The sequence below is a fragment of the Tetrahymena thermophila genome (assembly GCF_000189635.1).
Source record: "Tetrahymena thermophila SB210 genomic scaffold scf_8254654, whole genome shotgun sequence".
Taxonomy (NCBI): Eukaryota; Ciliophora; class Oligohymenophorea; order Hymenostomatida; family Tetrahymenidae; genus Tetrahymena; species Tetrahymena thermophila.
Window position 1 is genome coordinate 347,981 of NW_002476422.1, and position 21,627 is coordinate 369,607.

Genomic DNA, 21,627 nt, shown 5'->3' on the forward strand with positions numbered 1-21,627 from the left:
AATTATATTTTTAGCCTTTTTTCAATATTTTATAAATTAAGATAAAAATTTTAGACAATTTTTCTGTGATTTAACAATCTTCTCTATATAAAGTAATATTTAAATAAAAATACATCAAAAATTAAATTCATTTTATCTTATAATAATTTAACTTTGTTTTCTATAATTTTTAAATCATATAAATTCATAGAAATTCAAAAAATTTTATGTTGTGACTTGTTTTGTAATCAATTCAAAAGATAAAAATAATTTCCTAATTAAATTAAGATTCAAAATATTTATTATTATCTTGCATATGATATTTTTATTGGTTACTACTAATTATAAATAAACTTTCTTTATATTGATTTCGCAGGATAAATATAAATTCAATATTCTGATAAGTAAAGGAAACGTTTAAAAATTAGAATTTAAATATATATCATTCAATTTAATTTATACTATTTTAATATCGTAAATATCAGAAATGAATTTTAAAATATTTAAACAATCCTTTATTCAACATTTTTTTAGTAAAATAAGATTTTTAAAATAATTTTTTAAGATAGATAAGAATAATTTGGCTAAAAGGGATTTTTTTATTTACATATTTTCCACTTTATAAACAATTTTATGAATATTGAAATAAAAGACTGATTTAGAATGTAAATTAATATTGTTATCACATTTTATTTTAAATAGGAAGATTTAAAAATGAGGATATCATTCTAATCAGAATATGAGGTAAAGTATAAATTAAAAATAACATTTATTTTTATACTTTTACAACTAGATTAATTTTTTTTGATTTGTATGCTAATCCATAAAAAATCATGCTTATCGCAAAAAGCTAAATTAAACATTTAACTTTTTTGTAAAGAAGATTTTTGCATATAAATTAATGCACTTTGTATATTTTTTAAAATAAATATGAGAATGCTGTTTAATTAGGAATTTAAATTTACCTTACTTATATAATATCAGAATGAAAAATATAAGTTAATTGAGTTAAATAACTTTATTTTTTTTATGATAATCTTATAATTGAGAATGAGAATTTACTCATATTAAAGTTTTAAAACACAATAAATGAATTCATTTTTTGAAGTTCTGTAAAAATAATACTATGAATTCTGTCTAAAAATCTAAAATACTGAAAAAAAGAGCTAAAAATCAAAGTTACTTTTATTTTTCTTTTATAAACTAAAATAAGCAAATTTTATTTATTTTCTCTTTGAAATAACAGAATTTAACCAAATGACTTTAATATATTTGCATATCTAATTCAAAAAATAAAAAATTGATAGTTATTTCAGTCAGTTAATATGTTTGAAAATGATTTAACTTTTTGATAGATAAATTGGGATTTAAAACTAAAATGAATGAATATTTAAGTTCATTTAATAAAGTAAGACTCTCTTTTTTTTTGTAAAAAATAATTAATTTTCCATTTCAAAAATTAAATTTAAATTTACAATTGAATACATTAATCTTTTGACTTTTTAAAATATGTAAGTTTATTAATTTTAGTTAATATGAGGTATTAATTTTTAAATTTCTATTTGGATAATGAAAAATTAGATTTAAAAATATATTTCTTTTATAAACAAGATGTAAAATTTAGAATTTTAAATTTCTAAAATATTTTAAAGAATTTCAATTTTTTATATTTATTACATATTATTCTCTATAAAAATCATAGAATTTCAAGGCAAATACTTTTTTTTAAATTGCTAAATACCTATTTAAACAAATTTAGAAAACAAATTTATTTATAAACCAAAAGACTTATTTTCATTCTTTAATTGTTTTTATTTAAAAAGAGCTTCCATATTCATCAAATAAAAAATATAATTAATTAATTTCTTATAAAACTAAAAATAATATCTTGATAATTGGAGAAATCTGGATCTTTAAATATTGTAGATATGAGTTAATTTGAAAAAAATTCTTGCTAATCTTAAGCTAATAATATGATGCTTGGAAGCTAATCAAAACAACAACTTAAGGGATTGAAGCTAATTTTTAAGATAAGTATCTTATCTCTTGTTATCTTTGGCACTATATTAGCTTTTAATCTAAATCTTACAAGAGATCAGTCTGTATTTTCTCATGAAAACCACTTAACTGGAAATGCTAATGGTCGTTTCTTAAATTCATTAGAAAGTAATTAATTAAATAAATTTATATCATTAAATTGTATTTAAAAATTATAGGGAAGGAATTAAGAAAAGAAACTCTCAAAGAAGCCTAAAATAATTAAGTTGATGTCGCCTATCAAAGTAAATATTAAATTTAATTTATTAAATTGATTTATTTTAATTTCTTTTTAAACCAAAATAATCGATAAAATTTTCAGAATTATGGAAAATCTTATTGATTAATTAATAAAATTTGACTTTTCTTAAAAATGAATTAAAAAAAAATATCATTTTTTTAAAAAGCTTTCTACGAACTCATAAATGGGTTAAACTAATCAATACTTGATAATCTTAATATATATTGGGTTAGCTAAAAAAGTATCAACAGCCTCTAAGATTGGACAGATATATTCTATAGAATTTATTAAAATTTTCCTATTTCAGCTATAGAGTGGATGTATGAAGATCAAAATTATGGCTTCAAATATAATCCTTAAATTTGGATGGATGGCTTTTTAGAACAAAGAAATAGCTAAATAGATGAAAAATCAATAAGCATTTTCCTTATTAACTACTTTAAGCTTGATTAAGATAAAATGGATAAATTCTGGAGCTATACGTATAATGCTTTCAGCTCTAGTTTATAAGTCAGTGAAAATGATTTTATTAGAGGAGCTTTTAATTGTGCCTATTCTTATCAATAGGAGTATGTCAAGTCTTGTCTTGTTGTAATTCTTGCTAAAAAATTTCAAACAATTGTATTATATTTATTAAATTTAATTAAAAATAGGCAAAATAATGGGCAGATTTGAAATTGGGTTATTCAATTGCTAATTTGAATAAAACTATGTTGGTAGAACCAGAAATAGCTGCATTTTAAAAGGGTTATTTCAAATAGCATGTGAATTCTTCATCTTTATATTAAGATATTAAATTTGCTTAAGAATGGGGTATGTATTTATTTATTTATTTATTTATTTATTTATTTATTTTACAAAATTTTTACAAGAAATTATATAAAATAAATTTTATCTTAAAGCTGTTGAAGTTACAAAGATCAACTAGAACACAAGCCACAGCTTGGTTGATAAAGATAATTTATCATTTTTATTCTTAAATGGATAAAACTATGACGAAACTTAAAATGAAATATATCTTGTAGAAATTTCTGAGCGCTTTTTGATTAACTAGTATTATTTTGGTGAAAAATACTTAGACGCTACTTACCTCTTCTGGTAATATGCTATTTATATGGTTGACATTTTTTCTGAGTTAAGAAATTATAAGGATGGTGGATTTGAAGTCTATAAAAAATCTTTATTTGACAGCTAAAAACTTTCTTCGTAATTTTAAATAACAAGCGATAACTTAGCTGTAAATATCATCGAAGCTCTCATGCTAGAAAATTTTAAATCAAAGAATATTACTGACTGTAAATCTTTTACTTATTAACTTTAATAAGCTGAATACTTATGCAAAATTTAATCTTTTAATAATTTTGATTTACAAACTATGAGAACCATCTACGAATGTTAAATGTATATGCTTTACTCTCCTTAGTGTAAATAATACAATTTCATTTACAACTTTGACGTTGTAAATTAAGTGATTAAAGAAGTTGATCTACAAATGTATAACTAGTATCAATGTATATCTAAGATAGAGAAATGTTCATACTATGAAATAGCTGCTAAATAATGGTATAACTTAGAAGTTATTCGCAAGTTACCTGCTGCTGCTGTTCCTTATTTACCAAAAGGAAGAGATTCAGTAGCTTAATGGATTCCTAATCTTTAGCCTTACGAGTGGGGATATTATGTTGAAAAGTATGGATAAACCTTCAGTTAACCTCCTGCTAATCTTACTTATAATTAGACTAGCTAACTTTTAGGCTACAACATCCTTTTTTCAAACAATAGATTAACCCAAATTTTTGTGATTGACTCATCTTTCTCATAAACTTACTTTTTCAAAGATCCAAGCTAACTTCGTTCCTACTTTAAGTAAATAAATAACTCAAAATTTAATTAATTTTCCTTTTTATTAATCGTTTCATTTAAAATTTAAAAAAGTTGGCTCGCTTCCGATAAAATACATGAAGTCATCTATTAGTAACAATGAATTCGTTACTTTTTTAAGAAAAAATAACTTTGATCTCTTAATAAAACTAAAAAAAAATTATTATAATTTTATTATATATTACATAAAAGTGAGTATTTTTTAAATCTTATTTTTAAATAAATAAATAAATTAATGAAGATCTTTAATCTAATTATTTCAGTAAAGTTCATACAAATAGTTATTTTTTAATAATTTCGCTCTTAACTTGTTTGTTTTTATTAAAAAACCTTTACAACTTCTCAAATCCATTTATACTTGATTATATTTTTACCATAATAAAACACCAGTAATAAAATTTTTTATTAAATTTTAAATTATATATGTATGATAGCTCTTCAATTTTTTAAAAAAATTATATAAAAAATGATTAAATAGCTACTTTTTTGAGAAGTGATTTTATAAAATATAAAAAATTAATAGTATTAATCAAGTCTACAAAGTATATTAATTACAAATGTTAAATTATTTAATTTATTCAGTAAAATGTAAAAATAATATTTTAACAAGGAAAGAATTTAGTTATTCGGATTATAAGTAAGTAAGTACCTTACTAACTATGGAAAAGGTAAAGAGCTTATGACTTAAAGAATAATTTGGTGATATTTAATGAGATATTACAGAATTAAATTTTTATCAAAAAATTAATTGCATTTTTGTAATTAAATTAGAACTCAAAATAAATAAAATATCTTAGATGTCTATTTATTTTTATCTTTAGATTTGAAAATATTATTTTAAAATCAAATTAAAATAGAATATAAAAAATAGAACAAGTAATAATTAGAAATAAATCGATTTAAATAGTATAAATTTTATATTATTCAGTAGTAATACAAGCTTTTCATCCTATCAAGAAGAAAGATTTTATTTTCTTTTGTTTCAAGATAGTTTTTTATTTGAGGAATATTTTCTATTCTATCAATATAGTCAGTAAAGATTGAGAGATTAGGATAAAAGAATTTGAAAATTTTCAAAACTTCGTAAAAATAGAAATCTATATAAGATAAATTTCCAAGAAGGAATTTGTTTTCTCCAAGTTATTTCTTAATTTTCTACATTTTTAAATAAAAAAAATAAATAAATTAATCTTTTTTAAAGTTTCAAAAATATATTTCGATACCTCAAAAGTAACGTTGAACTTTTCATTGAAAATTTTATCTTTTTCTTATTTAAAAGATGGCACTCTAGCTGAACTATTTAATGTATCTCTGAGATCTTTCAGGATTGATAAAATTTCAAGGAAAATAATTTCATTTTAGTTAAAGGATCCATCATTATTTTAGCCAATAAGTTCATACTTTTTGAACTTTTTAGCTAAATAAATAGGAATTACTATAGATTCTGTCACAACAACATCCCCATCAATTAGATAAGGTAAATTAGGGAAGTTAGTCTTGAGTTCTTACTTATCAGTATTGAACCATTCTTCTCCATTTTCATGATAAAGCTTATCCTTATATTCAACTTATAAATATTCAAGAAGCAAACGAATAGGTTAAGCATAACCTCTTAGATTCCAATAGCCAAGGACAATCATTCTTTTTTTAATAAATTCTTTGATTTTGTTTATTTTATTTTTGTATTTATTTATTTTTTTAAAATTTTATTTCAATCTTTTTTCATTTTTAAAGTAAATTATAGAAATAGTTAAGAAAATATTCTGATGAATTAAAAAAATTAATTTATGAAAAAAATGTAGGACCTAAATAATAAATTAATATTTATTTCTAGAAAAAAACGAATTAGAAAGATTTCTTATCAAATTTGGTAAATTAAAAAAGTCAAAACTTAATTTTTAATTATTTAAACTTTTTGAAATTGATTATTCACTATTTTGAGTAACTAATTTTTCTTAGAAAAATAAAAGAAGAAATCAAACAAGCAAAAATAAATATTTCCAGAAAAAGTTTTGTTTTTAAAAAAATGAATTAATTTAATAGTTATTAAAAATTAAAGGATATTTATTTATTCTGTTATAATTTAATTTAATTTAATTTTTGCGGCATAAAAAATGTATACTTTGTCTTAAATAAACATAATTAATTCTATTTTAATTAATAATTGAATTTCTTTTCTAAATAAATCTAATATAAAATATGTTTTATTTATGATTAAATTTTAATTTTGAAAAGATAAAACGATTCTTAAACATATTCTATTATTTGCCTATATTTATAAAATTTAAAAAAATTTATTAGAGTTTTTAAATGAAGTTACGAGTCATTAGTAGATAACAAAAAGTTTTTTAAATTTTGAAAAATCTTAAACAAAAAAATAAATTGAATCATTATTAACTGAAAATATTAAGATTTTGTGTTAATTTAATCAAAAATAATAATTTTAAATCACAAAAAAAAAATTGGTTTTAATTTAATCTAAAATATAGATCTAAAAAAAAATATATATATATATAAGTATAATTCTATATAATTTTAAGATAGATGAACTACATAATTTTATAATTAAGATATTTGATCATTATTTTTCTATTTTAAAAATTTTATTTAACTCTTTTCTGTCAAAGTAGAAGTAAAATAAAATTTCAAAAATCAAAATAGGAAGTATCTGTTTGATTACTCTCCAAATGGAATATCAAAATTAAATTTTTTGTTTTGTTACTAAATTAAGTAGGATTCAACTAAGCAGTATGGTTATAACTTTTTCTCAGACGCCAATTCACTAACTTTAGGATAGACTTTCTCCTAAATTAATTTAAATGAGAAATAGGATTTAAAGGGGAAGCTAGTTGTATAGCTTTTTACTTCAGGGAGATATACAAGTTTATAACTTGAGTGGCTATCTAAGAAAGCCTATATCTTATTCTTTTCACTTTTTTCTACAGAGAAACCAAGAGCAGCTCTTGCTTAATTTTAATCTATTAGCTTTTTAGGATCGTCATAGTAAATACCAATAAAATGCGGACTGTTAAATTAATTTTCAACCTCATCTTTAATCTTAATCCAATCACTGTCTAAAGTTTCATAACTTCCTATTCTATTAAAGTAGACGAAATCATAAGGACCATACTTTGAATCTGTAAACTCAACATGAGAAAAAGCGCCATGATACCAATAAAGTCCAGAAAATATTCCAGTAACACCTAATCCTACAGCAAGAATCAGATTTAACTTTATGTTAAAGATATTCATTTAATAAAATGTAATTTTTGATTGATTTGTGTTCTCAGCCTTTTGTTATTTGTGTTTTTTTCTTATTATATATAATTTAATTAAAGGTTGTTTTAGGACAATTTAAATAGGAGAATCAAAAAAAATCAAATTTAATAGATAAATTTTTTAATAAATATTTAGTAATGTTTGATGCCTTGGCTGATAAAATCTAACTCTTACAAAAATGAATAAAGACTCAATATCTCAAATACAAAACATAAAACAATAATATGTTTATTATCTAAAAAAGTAAAAGAAAAATAACATAAATTTTATTTCTAATTTTAAAAATAATTGATTGATTTAAATAGCTTTTTTTTGGGTTTATTATGACATTTTTAAACTTTTATTTTTAAAATAAGATTTTTTTAGAAATAATAAAATAATAGGGCTTTTGTAATGTTTTCTATCTTGGATAATTAAATCTGATTAACTTCATATTAATATATTCAATCTTTTTTAAAACAAAAACAAAATAAAACAAACAATGAGATTGATTAGTTAAATTATATTGACATAGCTAATACATATAATTAAAATGAGCTATTTGCAATTTTTAAACAGCGCCTATCATTTTAAAGTGACTTATATTTGTAAAATTTTAATAAAAATAAAGATTATTTCTAATGATTTAATAGCGCGATTGTAATATTTTGTATCATATATTATAAAATCTGATAATAATCAAATAGAGAGCTTTCTTAATTTAATTAAATAGAAGGAAAAATATTTAAATAATAATGAAATTCATAATAATTTTTCTATTCTAAATGCCATGTAATTTATTTATCACATTTTTTAAGTAAAAAATAAAGAATTCATACAATCATTTTAAGAAATAAACCAATAAGTGTTCTTTAATATATTTTATTTGCATATAATACCTTAAAAAATACTTATTACTCATTGTTTTAAAATGCACAAATTTAATTTGGAACCATATATTTAAATTTATTATAAGTTAAACAAATTGCATCATTTATAAAAAGTTTTTACAAAAAATGATTATATGACAATCAGAATATATTCTTTTATATTTTTTTAAATAATAATACCGTCTAACCTGTAAGTTAAGTTAAATAAAAAAATAATTTTTTGGGAAAAACTCACACTTAACAAACATTTACCTTGAAGTTTAAAGAAATTGGATATAATTGTATTAAAGGCAATAAGGTATATATTTATACTAATGAGATAAATATAATATATTTTAAATTTATAAATAAAGCAGCATAAAAAATTGACAAAAATATTATTTATTAAACTTAGAATTGATTAATTTTTGAAGATCAAAAATTTAAAATGAGATAAAATTTGACAAGTGATTTGCTTTTGCATAAAGGCTTGCTTAAGTCATATCCATAACCTGTTCCGCTTTCATATTAATCAAAAATAAAATAAAAATTAATAATTTGTTTATTAATATTACTAAATCATAAGATAGAAATCACGAAGTTTGGGGCATAAGTTGATTCCTCTCACTAAACCTAATTAACCTTCGCTTATACTATTAGATCTATTTTAGATAAGTAAATAATTATAAGTTTAAAATTAAAAAATTTACAAATGAAATTAAATTTATTTTACGCTATATCAAGATACAATTAAGTCAAGTTTCTGCATTTTGATATAAAAATTCCTAATTCAATAGCTCCAATGTTGGTAATTTTATTAGTGCTTATTTTATTTATGAAAAATTTTTCAAAATAAATTAATTCTAATTAAATTTAAAAAATATTGTTAATAAATAATTGTTTTAGTGTTTTACAAAATCTCTAATTTTAAATTAGATAGATGGACACACTTTTAAAGCTCTTCACCTAGCCTAATTACTCCTTCATCTCCAAGTTATGTGTTTCTTTTTAAAAAATATTTAATAGGGGATCAATAAATATAAAATAACTTACCCTACGTCAAGATCTAAACTGGTTAAATTAATCAATGAAGATATTCCTTCAAATAGATAAATTTTATCATACTTAATCTATTAACTCCTATTATTAGTATAAAAGTAAAATTTTGTAAAAAAAAATAATTTCCTTACCTTAACATTAAGGAAAAATGTTTTAAATGTTTTAATCTTTAAATCCATTGGTAGAAAAGAGTACAGCTTTTCAGTAAAAGTTCGCTCTAATTACTGTTAATATTAAAAATAAATTTAATTAATATAATATTTATAATTTTAGTAGATATAAATGAATATAGTATTTTTCTTTAATGAATAGGATTTACATAAGATTAATATATAAATATGAATCTATTTAATTTATATTATCATTATTTTCTACTAACAATTTAGCTTCAATCTATTTAGCCTCATTTTTTTGATTTAAGAAACGTATTTCAACCACCAAATTTTTCTATTAATTTAGCTTTTCAAATACAGATGTTTCCAATTCTTCTAAATTTTATACTCTAATAAATAAATACTTGTTTATAAAACTTTCTAAATTAGAAAGGAATAGATAGATTAACAAGAAAATAAAAATAAAAGGAAACAAAGTAGTTTTTATTTTTAAACATTTCAAATATTGCCAGCATTGATTGTATAGTGATATTTCAAACAATTTTTATATTATCAATTATATGTTGTATGTACGTGTATCCAACTTATTCATTATTTATTTTTGATGATTTATTTAAAATAATAAATTAGATTTATCAAAAATATTTTATCAAATTTTTTAAGCAGCAAAATTATTTAAGGCAAAAAATGTTTTCTTTTTATTTTTTCACAAATTTTCTGATATAAAAATCAAAGCTTAGCAGTTCTTATATTATTAAATGTAAAAATTATCTTAAAATATCTTTATTGCTTTACTTTTATGAAACTATTATTAAATTTTTTATATTTCATATCATACTTTGTTTCCTTTTAATCTTATATCATCAAACTAGGAAGTTACTTAAAAGAATATTCTCCTTCAGGATGCTATAATACTAACTTTTTTATATAAAAATATTAAGATGTCTTGTAAAAGTTATTTGATAGTGTGTGTTACTTCTTCCATAATTTCAGCCATATTTTAGTTAATCTAATTTTTTTATCTAAATAAGTATTTATTTATTTGTTAATTATTATTTTTTATTTGATCTATTTAATTACAAATATTCTTGGTTATTTATACTAAATTAATTTGTAAATTTTTTAAGAAGAATTTTGTTAATTTAAAAGAATTATTTATCAGAATTACAAAAGTATTCATTTTTCTAAATAAAATTTTTTCATTTCTAAAGTAATAATTATTTGAAATAAAAATATATTAACATTTACACTTAAAAAAAGAGAAGTAAGTAAATTTAAACTAAAATATTTACTTTATTTTAAAATTAAATAACCAAATCTTAACAAATTTTTTCATTTTAAAATGTTTTAAATTTGATAAGTATTTATTTATTTGTTAATTATTATTTTTTATTTGATCTATTTAATTACTAATATTCTTGGTTATTTATACTAAATTAATTTGTAAATTTTTTAAGAAGAATTTTGTTAATTTAAAAGAATTATTTATCAGAATCACAAAAGTTTTCATTATACTATATAAAATTTTTTCATTTCTAACGTAATAATTATTTGAAATAAAAGTATATTAACATTTACACTTAAAAAAAGAAATAAATTTAAACTAAAATATTTACTTTATTTTAAAATTAAATAACAAAATCTTAACAAATTTTTTCTTTTTAAAATGTTTTAAATTTGATAAGTATTTATTTATTTGTTAATTATTATTTTTTATTTGATCTATTTAATTACTAATATTCTTGGTTATTTATACTAAATTAATTTGTAAATTTTTTAAGAAGAATTTTGTTAATTTAAAAGAATTATTTATCAGAATCACAAAAGTTTTCATTATACTATATAAAAATTTTTCATTTCTAACGTAATAATTATTTGAAATAAAAGTATATTAACATTTACACTTAAAAAAAGAAATAAATTTAAACTAAAATATTTACTTTATTTTAAAATTAAATAACAAAATCTTAACAAATTTTTTCTTTTTAATTAGATTCGCATAACTAAAACTTAACTTGAAGGTTTAAGAAATTAGAAATAATTTTAATAAAGGAAATGAGGTATATATATATATTAGAGAGATAAATATAATTTATATTAAATTTATAAATAAAACAGCTTAAAAAATTACAAAAATATTATTTATTAAACTTAGAATTGATTAGTTATTTTGAAGTTCAAAAATCTTAAATGAGACAAAATTTGACAAGTGATTTGCTTTTGCATAAAGGCTTCTTTAGGTTATACTCACAATCAAAACATGTTCCGCTTTCATATTAAAATCAAAAATAAAATAAAAATTAATAATTTATTTATTAAAATTACTAAATCATAAGAAAGAAATCATGAAGTTTGGGGCATAAGCTGATTCCTCTCACTAACTCTAATTAACCTTAGTTTATCCTATTAGATCTATTTTAGATAAGTAAAAAAATATAAGTTTAAAATTAAAAAATTTACAAATGAAATTAAATTTATTTTACGTTATATCAAGGTACAATGAAGTCAAGTTTCTGCATTTTGAAAGATAATTTCCTAATTCAAGAGCTCCAATCTAGGTAATTTTATTATTGCTTATTTTATTTATGAAAATGTTAACAAATTAACTTCATTCTAGTTAAGTTTAAAAAGTAGTGTTAACAAATAATTATTTTTAGTGTATTACTAAACCTCTAATTTTAAATTAGAAAGATGGACACATTTTTAAAGCTCTTCACCTAGCCTAATTACTCCTTCATCTCCAAGTTATGTGTCTCTTTTTAAAAAATATTTAATAGCTATCAATAAATATAAAATTACTTACGCTAGATTAATATAAACACTTTTTAAATTAATCAATGAAGATATTCCTTCAAATAGATAAATTTAATCATATTTGATCTATTAACTCCTATTATTAGAAAAAAAGTTAAATTTTGTAAAAAAATAATTTCCTTACACTAATTATAAACCAAAATGTTTTAAATGTTTTAATCTTTAAATCCATTGGTAGAAAAGAGTACAGCTTTTCAGTAAAAGTTCGCTCTAATTACTGTTAATATTAAAAATTAATATAATATTTCCAAATTTTAAATATAAATGAATATAGTAATTTTCTTTAATAATTAGGACTTACATTAGTTCAATATTTAAATATGAATCTTTATTCTAACTTGCCATAAAATTAGTTTCAATCTTTTTAGCCTAATCTTTTCTATTTTAGAAAAGTATTTCAACCACCAAATTTTTCTATTATTTAAGCTTTTCAAATACAGATGTTTCCAATTCTTCTAAATTTTATACTCTAATAAATAAATAAATAAATGCTAAAAAAGCTTTCTAAACTAGAGAGAGATAGATTTACAACCATTTCTAAATAAAAGGAAACAAAGTAGTATATGTTTTTTAACATTTCAAATATCATTGATTGTATGGCTAGTGATAGATATTTCAAATAGTTTTTATATTATTAATTATATGTTAAATCTACTTTTTGAATATTTATTTAAAATAATAAATTAGATTTATCAAAAGGGGGTGGGTGGGTTTCCATCCCGGACTTATAGAAAATCTCCCGTAGTCCGTTTAGAACGATGTGGTAATCCCGTCCATACAAAATCCAGGATAACAACCTACCCCCAAATTTAATATATTTCATATCATGCCCTGTTTCCTTTTATTTTTATATATCTACTCCTTTATTTAAGCATCAATTAAATCAATGTAGTAAATTACTCAAACGATAATTCTTGTTCAGAATCATATTATCCTAACTTTTATTATAAAAAATGTTAAAATATTTTGTAAAAGTTATTTGATATTGTTACTTTTTCCTTAATTTCACTCATATTTTAGTTAATCTAATTTTTTTTTTTCTAAATAAGTTTTTATTTATTTAAAAATTAATTAATTTATTACTATTTTTTATTTAATCTATTTAATTACTAATTTTCTGGTTGTTTATACTAAATTAATTTGTACATATTAGATGAAGAATTTTGTAATCTGAAAGATTTATTTATCAGAATCACAAAAGTATTCATTTTTTTATTATAATTTACCATTAAAATAACAATTTGAAATAAAAACATATTTAACATTTACCCTAATATAAAGTAGTTAGTTCATTTAATCTAAAATAGTTTATTTATATTATTTTAATGTTGAATATTCATACTTTAATAAATTTTTCTTTTTAAAATGTTCTAACTTTGTTTTTTATTTAAGGAAAACAAAAAGAAAATAGTATTTTTATTTTTTTCTCAAATAATATTATCATTTTTTTAATCTTAGACTCTTATTTATTAGGAGTAAACAAGAATTTTTTTTTTAATATGAAAAATAATTTATACAAATATTAAATAGATATTTTAATTGATAACTCTTAAATTAATTGTTGATGATTAATTAGAATACATTCATACATTCATTTATATAGTAATATATAATATATATTTAAATATCAATTATTAAACTACTTATTATGCAATTGTTTTGGTAATAATATTACAGAAAGAAACATCTACTTTCTTTTAATTGTTATTAATTATGAGAATTTTAATTGTAAATGGATATTAAAAGACAAGAGAAGGATTTTAGAAATTCTCAGATTTCTAATATAATATAGTTAAAGTATAGAGAATAATATTTTTATTTTTAGAGAGTAGCTTTAAAAATATGTTTTAAAGAGGATTTATGCTTCATTTGTATGCTTTAGTTTATTCGTTTTTGTTTTGATATTGAAATTAGATTATGCAGGAGTAGAAAGAGTTAGTAGACACTGAAACAGAGTATTTGATTAGGGATAAAGATAATGTAGAGGATTTTTTGTACGAAATAGAGAGTTCATATTTGAAAAAGGAGGCTGCCAGTAATTTTGACTCACTTGATATTATTTTTATAACTGGCGATGCTAATGTAAGGCCATGGTCAAGAAGCATGAAAAAAGTAATATAAATTATAAAAAAAAATACAACTTTAACAAAACATGCAATTAATTTATTAATATGCAAATAATTACTATAAACTTAAATTTTATTTGAAAAAAGATTTTGACACTTATTAGGATGAGCATGAAGGCGAACAAATACTTATTTGCTTCTTCATTTGCGATGCAGGCAGTAGTTTTTCTATGCGCTTCAAATTTAGAATCAGTAATTAAAACAGATAAGCTTTAAAAAATCAATAGGCTATTTTTGAATTATAGATAGAAGAATAAAATAAATTAAGTAACTAATTTTTTGTAAATTTAAAAAAAAGAATATTGAAGTCATCAACGGATAAGGAAATGGTGGTAAATTAAGTGATATGCACAATCTTCCCATCAGGTTATAAGATGTAAAGCACTACCACTACTTCCTAGAAAATACAACAGGTGATTTATATGGCTTTAACTATGAATCAAATGAGTGGGTTCCAAAAGGAAACTGTGGATTGCACTTCAGAAGATCTGCTTAAGAATTTCAGTCAATAGGAAAATACATCCTAAAAGTAATTTAGTTCTACATAAATCTAAAATTAATTCAAAATTTTATAGGCTCCTATTTACAAAGCAACTACGTAGAATGTTTAAATAATTATGCCAATTAAATCTAATAAAAACGAGGAAGTGTGCTCTATTAAAAAAGTTTACTATCATCATTGGTTATTCTAAGGTATTTACTAATTGTTCTTTTCAAAAACTTACCATTAATTAAAATTCATCTTCAAATACCTAAAATGAGAAAAATAACTTTTATAAACTTAGTAGAAAGAATTTATAATTGTTTTTATATAAAAATTAAATTTTCTTTTAATGAAATAAAATAATAAACTAATAAAAGGAATGGACACAGAATTTTTGGTTGAATTGAAGAATAGCTGGGATATTCATTCATTTTCTTTCACAAATCCAGAAAAGACATTTTAAATATTGGCAGAGTGTGAAAGAGGTCCCTTGGTTGTTTAATGCCTTAATATAATATGCACTTTATTTACAGTTAACTCGAAATATCCTAATACTCTATTGCCAATATAAAATTTCATATTAAACACTCTGAAATACATTAAATCTGACAATAAAAAGAACTAAGTAATTTAAATATTTAAAATAATAAATAAATAAATGAAATTTCTTAATAATAATGAAAGGTTAGCATATAATCTCTGATACACACTCATAAGCTTTCCTCAGTGGAAGAAATATTAAAAAAGTAAAGATAAAAATAAAATAAAACTCTAATGCTAATGAAAGAAAGATCTTCTAAGCTAGGATTTTATCATGCAAATATAGAATAAAAAGACTAAAATTAAGATGGAATAATTGAAAATGATTACATCAAAGTAAAGAAATATTTTTCATAAATATTCTGATAAATTAATAAACTTAATGTCAACTCAAATATATTATTAATTAAAACAAAAAGTATCCAGATATGTTTAGCTCAGATGAGTTTAGACATGTAGGATATTCAGCCAAAAAAGACCATGTTCCTGATATAGTAAAATAAAATGCAGTAGTGAACTCTAAAGTGAAGATTAGAAATAAAATAACTATAGAAAGTAACTCATTATTTTTTTATAATGCTAAATTAAAAATATTTTTTAGTTTTATGATAAAAAAACATGTAAAAAAGTTTGTTTAAAAAATGTAAATGAATATCTAAAATTTACAATTTGTTTCTTTATTAAAATTTTAATTTTCAATAAAATATTTTTAAAAATAGTTAAAAAAGATTAAGATAAAAATCTAAAATAAAAATCTAAAAGTGTCCATCTCAATTTAAATAATATACCTAAGAAAATTTTATTTAATGAAAACGATTTTAATTCAGAGATGAACTTCTTTGAAAATGATCAAGTAATTTTTAAAAATGTAGATAGAAATTTAATAATTTTTTAATTAGGAAGCAATAGCTTTGAAGGATTAAATGTAGCTTTAAGAATATGGGAAATCTAATGTAAGATAATTTCTGCATCCTAGCATACCTTTAGAGTATACTTAAGGAGAGCCTTTATGGGTAAAAATTTATAAAAATATTTATTATTATAATTCATTTCAAAAATAAACAAAAGGTACCAGGAATGCTCTCAAATCCTTAAAATAAATTAAAAAGAGGAATTCATATAAGATCACCTAGCGACTCTTAATTATCAACAGCACGGAGCAAAACAAAAAGTGTTTAGAACTAAAACACACTCTATAAATCATTTGTTAAGCCAGGAAAATTCTTTGGAGAGACCGTAAATAATTAATTTTTAAATTTTATTGTTTATTTTTTAATACTATTTAAAAATAACAGCAAGGTTCTGTTTTTTCTCAGCAACCATATATAACACTTGAACAGATATAAAAAATTGAATAAAAGGTTATTTATTTATAACTCATACAAGTATTACTAAATTATTGAATATTATTAATAGGAAAATGATAAACGAATAATAGCTCATAGAATTTTTAAAACAGGTTCAAAAAGAATGTTTGAAGTATTCCCAAGCTAACTTATTTCTGGTAACGAGAGGCATATACATAATTTTATATAAAAATTTAGAGATGAAAAAAGAGAAAAATGGATTTCTTAGTAAAATTTTAAGCTCTTATGATAAAATTGTAATATATAAACAAAATAAATAATTATGAAATAAATTAAAAACTTAGTTAGTTGTATAAGAGTTAAATTGCATAAGTTATTTTTAAAGCAAAATACAACTCTAAAAACTCAAAATTTTATCTGAAACCAAAACTAAGTTAGTGATTTTGATTTTTTTAAGGGCTATTAAAAAATAAAAATTTAGAGAGATAGTAAAAATATTATTTAAATAATTCAATAATTAATAAAATACTTAGAAATTAAATAAGTATTTTGATTTTTAAATTTAAATATATATAAATATAAATTACTAAATGCATCTATAAAATAAATATATTTTTGATACATTAAAATAAATAAATAAATAAATATGTATATATATATAAATTAGGTATTTTATTTTTTCCAACAGAAATAATCAAAAAATAAATTGAAATTTTTATATTAAATTTAACAATATTTTGGTATTTATTATTTTCAATGAAGTATACATAAATTTTATTATTATTTTGTAATTTTTGAAAATAGAAAATTAATAAAGAGTTTTATTTATTCTAAAAACACATTTTAAAATTATTAAAATCAAATTAAATAACAACATTTTTATTTATTTTTTTTTAATATTAAAGTTCATATGCTTTTTTTAATGTTTATTTACTTTGTTTTTTTTGTTGTATTATGAATTTCTTGATTTTCGAATTTCAATTTTAGTAATTTAAGCTTAAATTTAAGTATTTAAATAAATATGGAAAATATTTTAAATGATTAATGAGTTAATCCATTTTAATTATAAACGTACACACAAGCTTTTAAATTAATTTGATGTCACTTATTTTACTGTTCTTTAATATGGCATTTAGTATATACTTAATACAAGTAGTTAAAGTAGTATAATATTTAATTAAGGTCTACTTGGTATTTCTACTATATTCAAAACGAGAACGAGGAATTAGGACTATGATATGAAATTAAATAAATTCAATTTTTAGATGTTTCAAAATATTTTAATTGAATAGAAAGAAAGATTTAATTTATGAAAAAGGATTGGTTTATTAGATTGAATGTTTGTTTTGCTTTAAAATAAATTATTAAGGGGAGATTGTATATACATATATATCAATTATCTAATTCTGGTGTATATCCAGTATTTTTTTTATTATAAAGAGATTGAAGAAGTAGAGCGAATTAGTAGGTTATGTATAGAGTTTGGGAAATGTTTAAACGAGGATCGCATGCGCTTGTATAGCAAATATTTAAATCTTGATCTTCTATTTCCAAGCCTAGACACTCGGTAACTTGGTTAGGTGAAGTCTCCAAATGAATACCACCTATATTTTCTTTATTTTCGTGCAATATAGTTGCAAATTTAGTTAATTCTTCAAGTATGTCTTTTACACTTCTTGTTTTGATGTTTTCGTTTGTAGAAAAAGTATTTCCATGCATAGGATCACAACTCCAAATGAAGTTGAGGTTATATTCTTTTTTTGCTTGAACTAAAGTAGGCAAAACATTTGAAATGTTTTTATTGCCCATTCTACAAATTATTATCAATCTCCCCTATAAATTCTATGGATTTAATTTATTAACTAGCTATTTTAGTATTTTTCCATCAGTAGTTGGTCCAACTTTAACAGCGATAGGGTTTTATATTCCACTAAAAAAGTTGACATGAGCACCATCAAGTTGGCGAGTTCTTTCTCCCATCCACAACAAATGAGTGCTTGTATTGTAATACTTATTGTTGTATTTTTTGGTCATAGCTTCTTCATAATTTAAGAGTAATCCTTCATGTGAGATATACAAGTCATCATTATTTAAATTTACATTTTCAATAGCTTCTATCTAATTATCATTCAATTTTTGCTCTATTTATAATTAATTAATTTAAAATAAAAATTATTTTAAAGAATAATCGCAATTTTATAACAAAATAAAATTTAAATATTCTATTCATTTTATATTTTAGCCAAAATTTTGTTTAAAATTTTTGATAATGCAATCAAAATTGTTAAGATTGAAGAAAACTATTAAAATTTATTTTGAAAATGGTTTTATTTCATAATTTTATTGTTCTCAATAAATTCAAGATCTTTCTAATCTGGTAAAATTAAGAATAAAAATAACTATGCTTTTTTATCATATTTTATTAGCTTTTAATAGTGAGTGATCTAATGATAACTTTAATTAATATTGCATCATAAAATTTAAAAACCTCATAAATTGCATAATTTACAAAAATAATCAATCATATATAAATTTAAAGTACTAAATTTATTATTTCATCTTCTTTAAAAAGAATTCATTCATCATAGCATAACTATCGTTGCTAAAATATTCAGAATATTCTTTAGCGTTTAGAATGTTTAATTGAGTTATAATAAACTTGTTTTTGATATTTTAATATTCAATTACATTTAATTGATATTTGAATAATTTTCTTACTCATTTTGTAAATATTATCTAATCAATTTAAGAATATTTTAAATGTAACCAAATTATTTTTATAATTTGAAATCGGCATATAGAATTATTTTAAAGAGTTGCTGAATTTATTTAAATGAACGTGACGACTATTGGGCATTACTGCTTTTACAATAATACAATGAGCTAATTGAAGAAAAAATTAACAATTATCGTTTTTTTTTTGAAAATTTCTATTTCGCATTAACAATTTTAACAATTTTTTTTAATATATCTTAAACTTCTTTATTGCCTTTTATTTTTATTAAGTAGCCCATATCAAATTGTATAAGATTAAAATTAAAAAGAAAAATGAATGAATTAATTACACTGCTCAGCGCTGATCTGCTATTTCTATGGGTAACTTTTTTCTTCTAATAATTATTGAATATTAAGTTTATTATGCATGATGTGCTTCTACTGTGCTCTGATAAAATTCATAGCAGCTACTGAATGGAAGTAGCCTTAACTTAATCTTAATGGATCGGGTTTTCTAGATTCTAAACTATTTACATTGTCACCGCGATAATTGTATTGCAAAGTACCATCAGGCAATTTTTCAAATTCTTAAGAACGAGGTTTAGCAAATTATCCAGCAATTCTTCCTATTTTAACGCATTTCTTATTGAGCATATTTGCGAAAATTCTAGAAGCTGCAGTAATTGCTTTTATTTTTTTTTCCATAAATGAATTGTTCATTTCTGCAAAGCGTTCAGCACAATCTCCCATCTAAATAAAGAATGCACTGCCTGTTTCTACCTGTCTTAGGTCAGCTTAGAGACTCTCAATCTCATTAACACTGACTATTGAAGGCATTTCATTAATCATTTACAATTGCTAGCTTAACAAATTTGTATTTTCATAAACTGGTTACTACAATGCAGGATAAGATCTCCAAGAAGATGGTAACCAAGTTTCTGGAATCTCGTTATGAGAAATTTCTTCAGATGTTTCACTACCAGTTCCTTCGTCTTCGATAAAAGATCTTTTCTATTATAAAACATGCTATTTACTGTTGACTGGGTTGGTCTTAGCGCCGATGCTAAATCTAATTTCGCTTCCATCCCATTTATTTTGTAATTCACTTTCTAATAATACAGAACTTTCAATCATTTCAATAATTGCTACTTAATTTAATATGCAAACACTATCTTTATTTAGCTTTTTTTTTCTCTTTAATTATTATCAATAAGACTGAATTGTCTTAAATAAATCTTTATAAATCTTTCAAGAAATTGCATAAACATATAAAGAGAGACTGACTATTAATTTATATGAATTTTTTTGGTTGATTCTCCTAAATTACTTTAATTTAATGTAAATTCTAATAATAAACAATAAACATATAACAATAGCTCTCTTTTTTATAATATTATAAAAGAAATATCATTACAGTTAATCAAATGAACTTGCCATATTAAACAGAATAACAGTTCAATTTAATTTCATTTCTAATATAAATTTTTATACGCATATTATATAAAATAATATAAACGCCCACCAAATATGTGTGGAGTTTACTTTTTTATTTTAAAAAGAAGCATATTTACAAAATATGAAACTATCTACAATACTGTTTTCTGGTACTTTATTCAAATCCTGTTATAATCCTTTAATAAATATCAATATAAACATTGTAAAAATAGAGAAAAAAAGTATTTTATTCCTTTCAATAGAAATTTCTCAGGAATTTTCACTTTTTAAAGGCCTCTATGTTATTTCCCTGTTTTTGAAGTTTAAAAATATAGATTTTAAATAAATCATAAATTTGTCTATTTGTTAAAAGTTAATCATTAGAAATTTCTGAGAAAAAATTTTATTGTACGATAGAATTATTCTCAACTAATTTATTAATAAATTCTGACACCAGTATTTTAATGAATCACAAATTTAATATTGAATTAATCAATAAAAAGATCTATCAGAAAATATTAAGCAGTTGTATTTAAGTTTACATTATTTTTTTAAAATAAATGCAATTTTTACCTCATTTTATTATAAATTTGTAAAAATAAAAAACAAGTTTATTTTGCCTAAATATGATCTAATTTGAATGTTTTATTTGTCATTCCTTTGTTTTAAACATAGTTTATTTTAAACAAAATAAAAATTTATGTAATTACATCAAAGTCAGCTTAGCTTATTCATAAACACTTCATTACTCTTTTTGATTTCTTCAATTT

The 21,627-nt window shown here is 20.7% G+C and overlaps 7 protein-coding genes across 7 annotated transcripts; 2 read left to right on the forward strand and 5 right to left on the reverse strand. All coding sequences in view use genetic code 6, as the record gives it.

Moving 5' to 3' along the window:
- Positions 1 to 1,907: 1,907 nt before the first annotated feature.
- Positions 1,908 to 4,241, forward strand: TTHERM_00518460 (transmembrane protein, putative; the record flags this gene model as incomplete). Its single annotated transcript, XM_001015259.2, has 6 exons — positions 1,908 to 2,145; positions 2,196 to 2,261; positions 2,424 to 2,848; positions 2,911 to 3,070; positions 3,160 to 4,123; positions 4,193 to 4,241. 6 exons carry the CDS (start codon positions 1,908 to 1,910, stop codon positions 4,239 to 4,241), a joined length of 1,902 nt encoding a protein of 633 aa, XP_001015259.2.
- Positions 4,242 to 5,062: 821 nt separating this feature from the next.
- TTHERM_00518469 (glutathione S-transferase, amine-terminal domain protein) lies at positions 5,063 to 5,778 on the reverse strand (the record flags this gene model as incomplete). Its single annotated transcript, XM_001470731.1, has 2 exons — positions 5,063 to 5,293; positions 5,362 to 5,778. The coding sequence occupies 2 exons, from the start codon at positions 5,776 to 5,778 to the stop codon at positions 5,063 to 5,065; spliced, it is 648 nt and encodes a 215-aa protein (XP_001470781.1).
- A 1,012-nt stretch (positions 5,779 to 6,790) lies between these two features.
- Positions 6,791 to 7,390, reverse strand: TTHERM_00518470 (glutathione S-transferase, amine-terminal domain protein; the record flags this gene model as incomplete). The annotated part of the gene is made up of 1 exon (XM_001015260.2): positions 6,791 to 7,390. One exon carries the CDS (start codon positions 7,388 to 7,390, stop codon positions 6,791 to 6,793), a length of 600 nt encoding a protein of 199 aa, XP_001015260.2.
- Positions 7,391 to 8,700: 1,310 nt separating this feature from the next.
- On the reverse strand, positions 8,701 to 10,434 carry TTHERM_00518480 (cyclic nucleotide-binding domain protein; the record flags this gene model as incomplete). The annotated part of the gene is made up of 9 exons (XM_001015261.2): positions 8,701 to 8,785; positions 8,841 to 8,927; positions 8,999 to 9,088; positions 9,180 to 9,269; positions 9,319 to 9,405; positions 9,456 to 9,548; positions 9,644 to 9,826; positions 10,318 to 10,355; positions 10,414 to 10,434. 9 exons carry the CDS (start codon positions 10,432 to 10,434, stop codon positions 8,701 to 8,703), a joined length of 774 nt encoding a protein of 257 aa, XP_001015261.2.
- A 1,180-nt stretch (positions 10,435 to 11,614) lies between these two features.
- Positions 11,615 to 12,554, reverse strand: TTHERM_000518489 (kinase domain protein; the record flags this gene model as incomplete). Its single annotated transcript, XM_012797475.1, has 6 exons — positions 11,615 to 11,705; positions 11,763 to 11,849; positions 11,921 to 12,010; positions 12,103 to 12,192; positions 12,241 to 12,327; positions 12,376 to 12,554. 6 exons carry the CDS (start codon positions 12,552 to 12,554, stop codon positions 11,615 to 11,617), a joined length of 624 nt encoding a protein of 207 aa, XP_012652929.1.
- A 1,339-nt stretch (positions 12,555 to 13,893) lies between these two features.
- On the forward strand, positions 13,894 to 17,225 carry TTHERM_00518490 (hypothetical protein). Its single transcript, XM_001015262.2, has 13 exons — positions 13,894 to 14,048; positions 14,166 to 14,363; positions 14,465 to 14,569; positions 14,676 to 14,906; positions 14,953 to 15,070; positions 15,239 to 15,486; positions 15,546 to 15,737; positions 15,821 to 15,956; positions 16,121 to 16,254; positions 16,301 to 16,414; positions 16,470 to 16,637; positions 16,697 to 16,762; positions 16,818 to 17,225. Exons 1-13 carry the CDS (start codon positions 13,965 to 13,967, stop codon positions 16,995 to 16,997), a joined length of 1,974 nt encoding a protein of 657 aa, XP_001015262.2. The 5' UTR covers positions 13,894 to 13,964; the 3' UTR covers positions 16,998 to 17,225.
- Positions 17,226 to 18,100: 875 nt separating this feature from the next.
- TTHERM_00518500 (class-II DAHP synthetase family protein) lies at positions 18,101 to 20,557 on the reverse strand (the record flags this gene model as incomplete). Its single annotated transcript, XM_001015263.1, has 2 exons — positions 18,101 to 18,849; positions 19,774 to 20,557. 2 exons carry the CDS (start codon positions 20,555 to 20,557, stop codon positions 18,101 to 18,103), a joined length of 1,533 nt encoding a protein of 510 aa, XP_001015263.1.
- Positions 20,558 to 21,627: the final 1,070 nt, after the last annotated feature.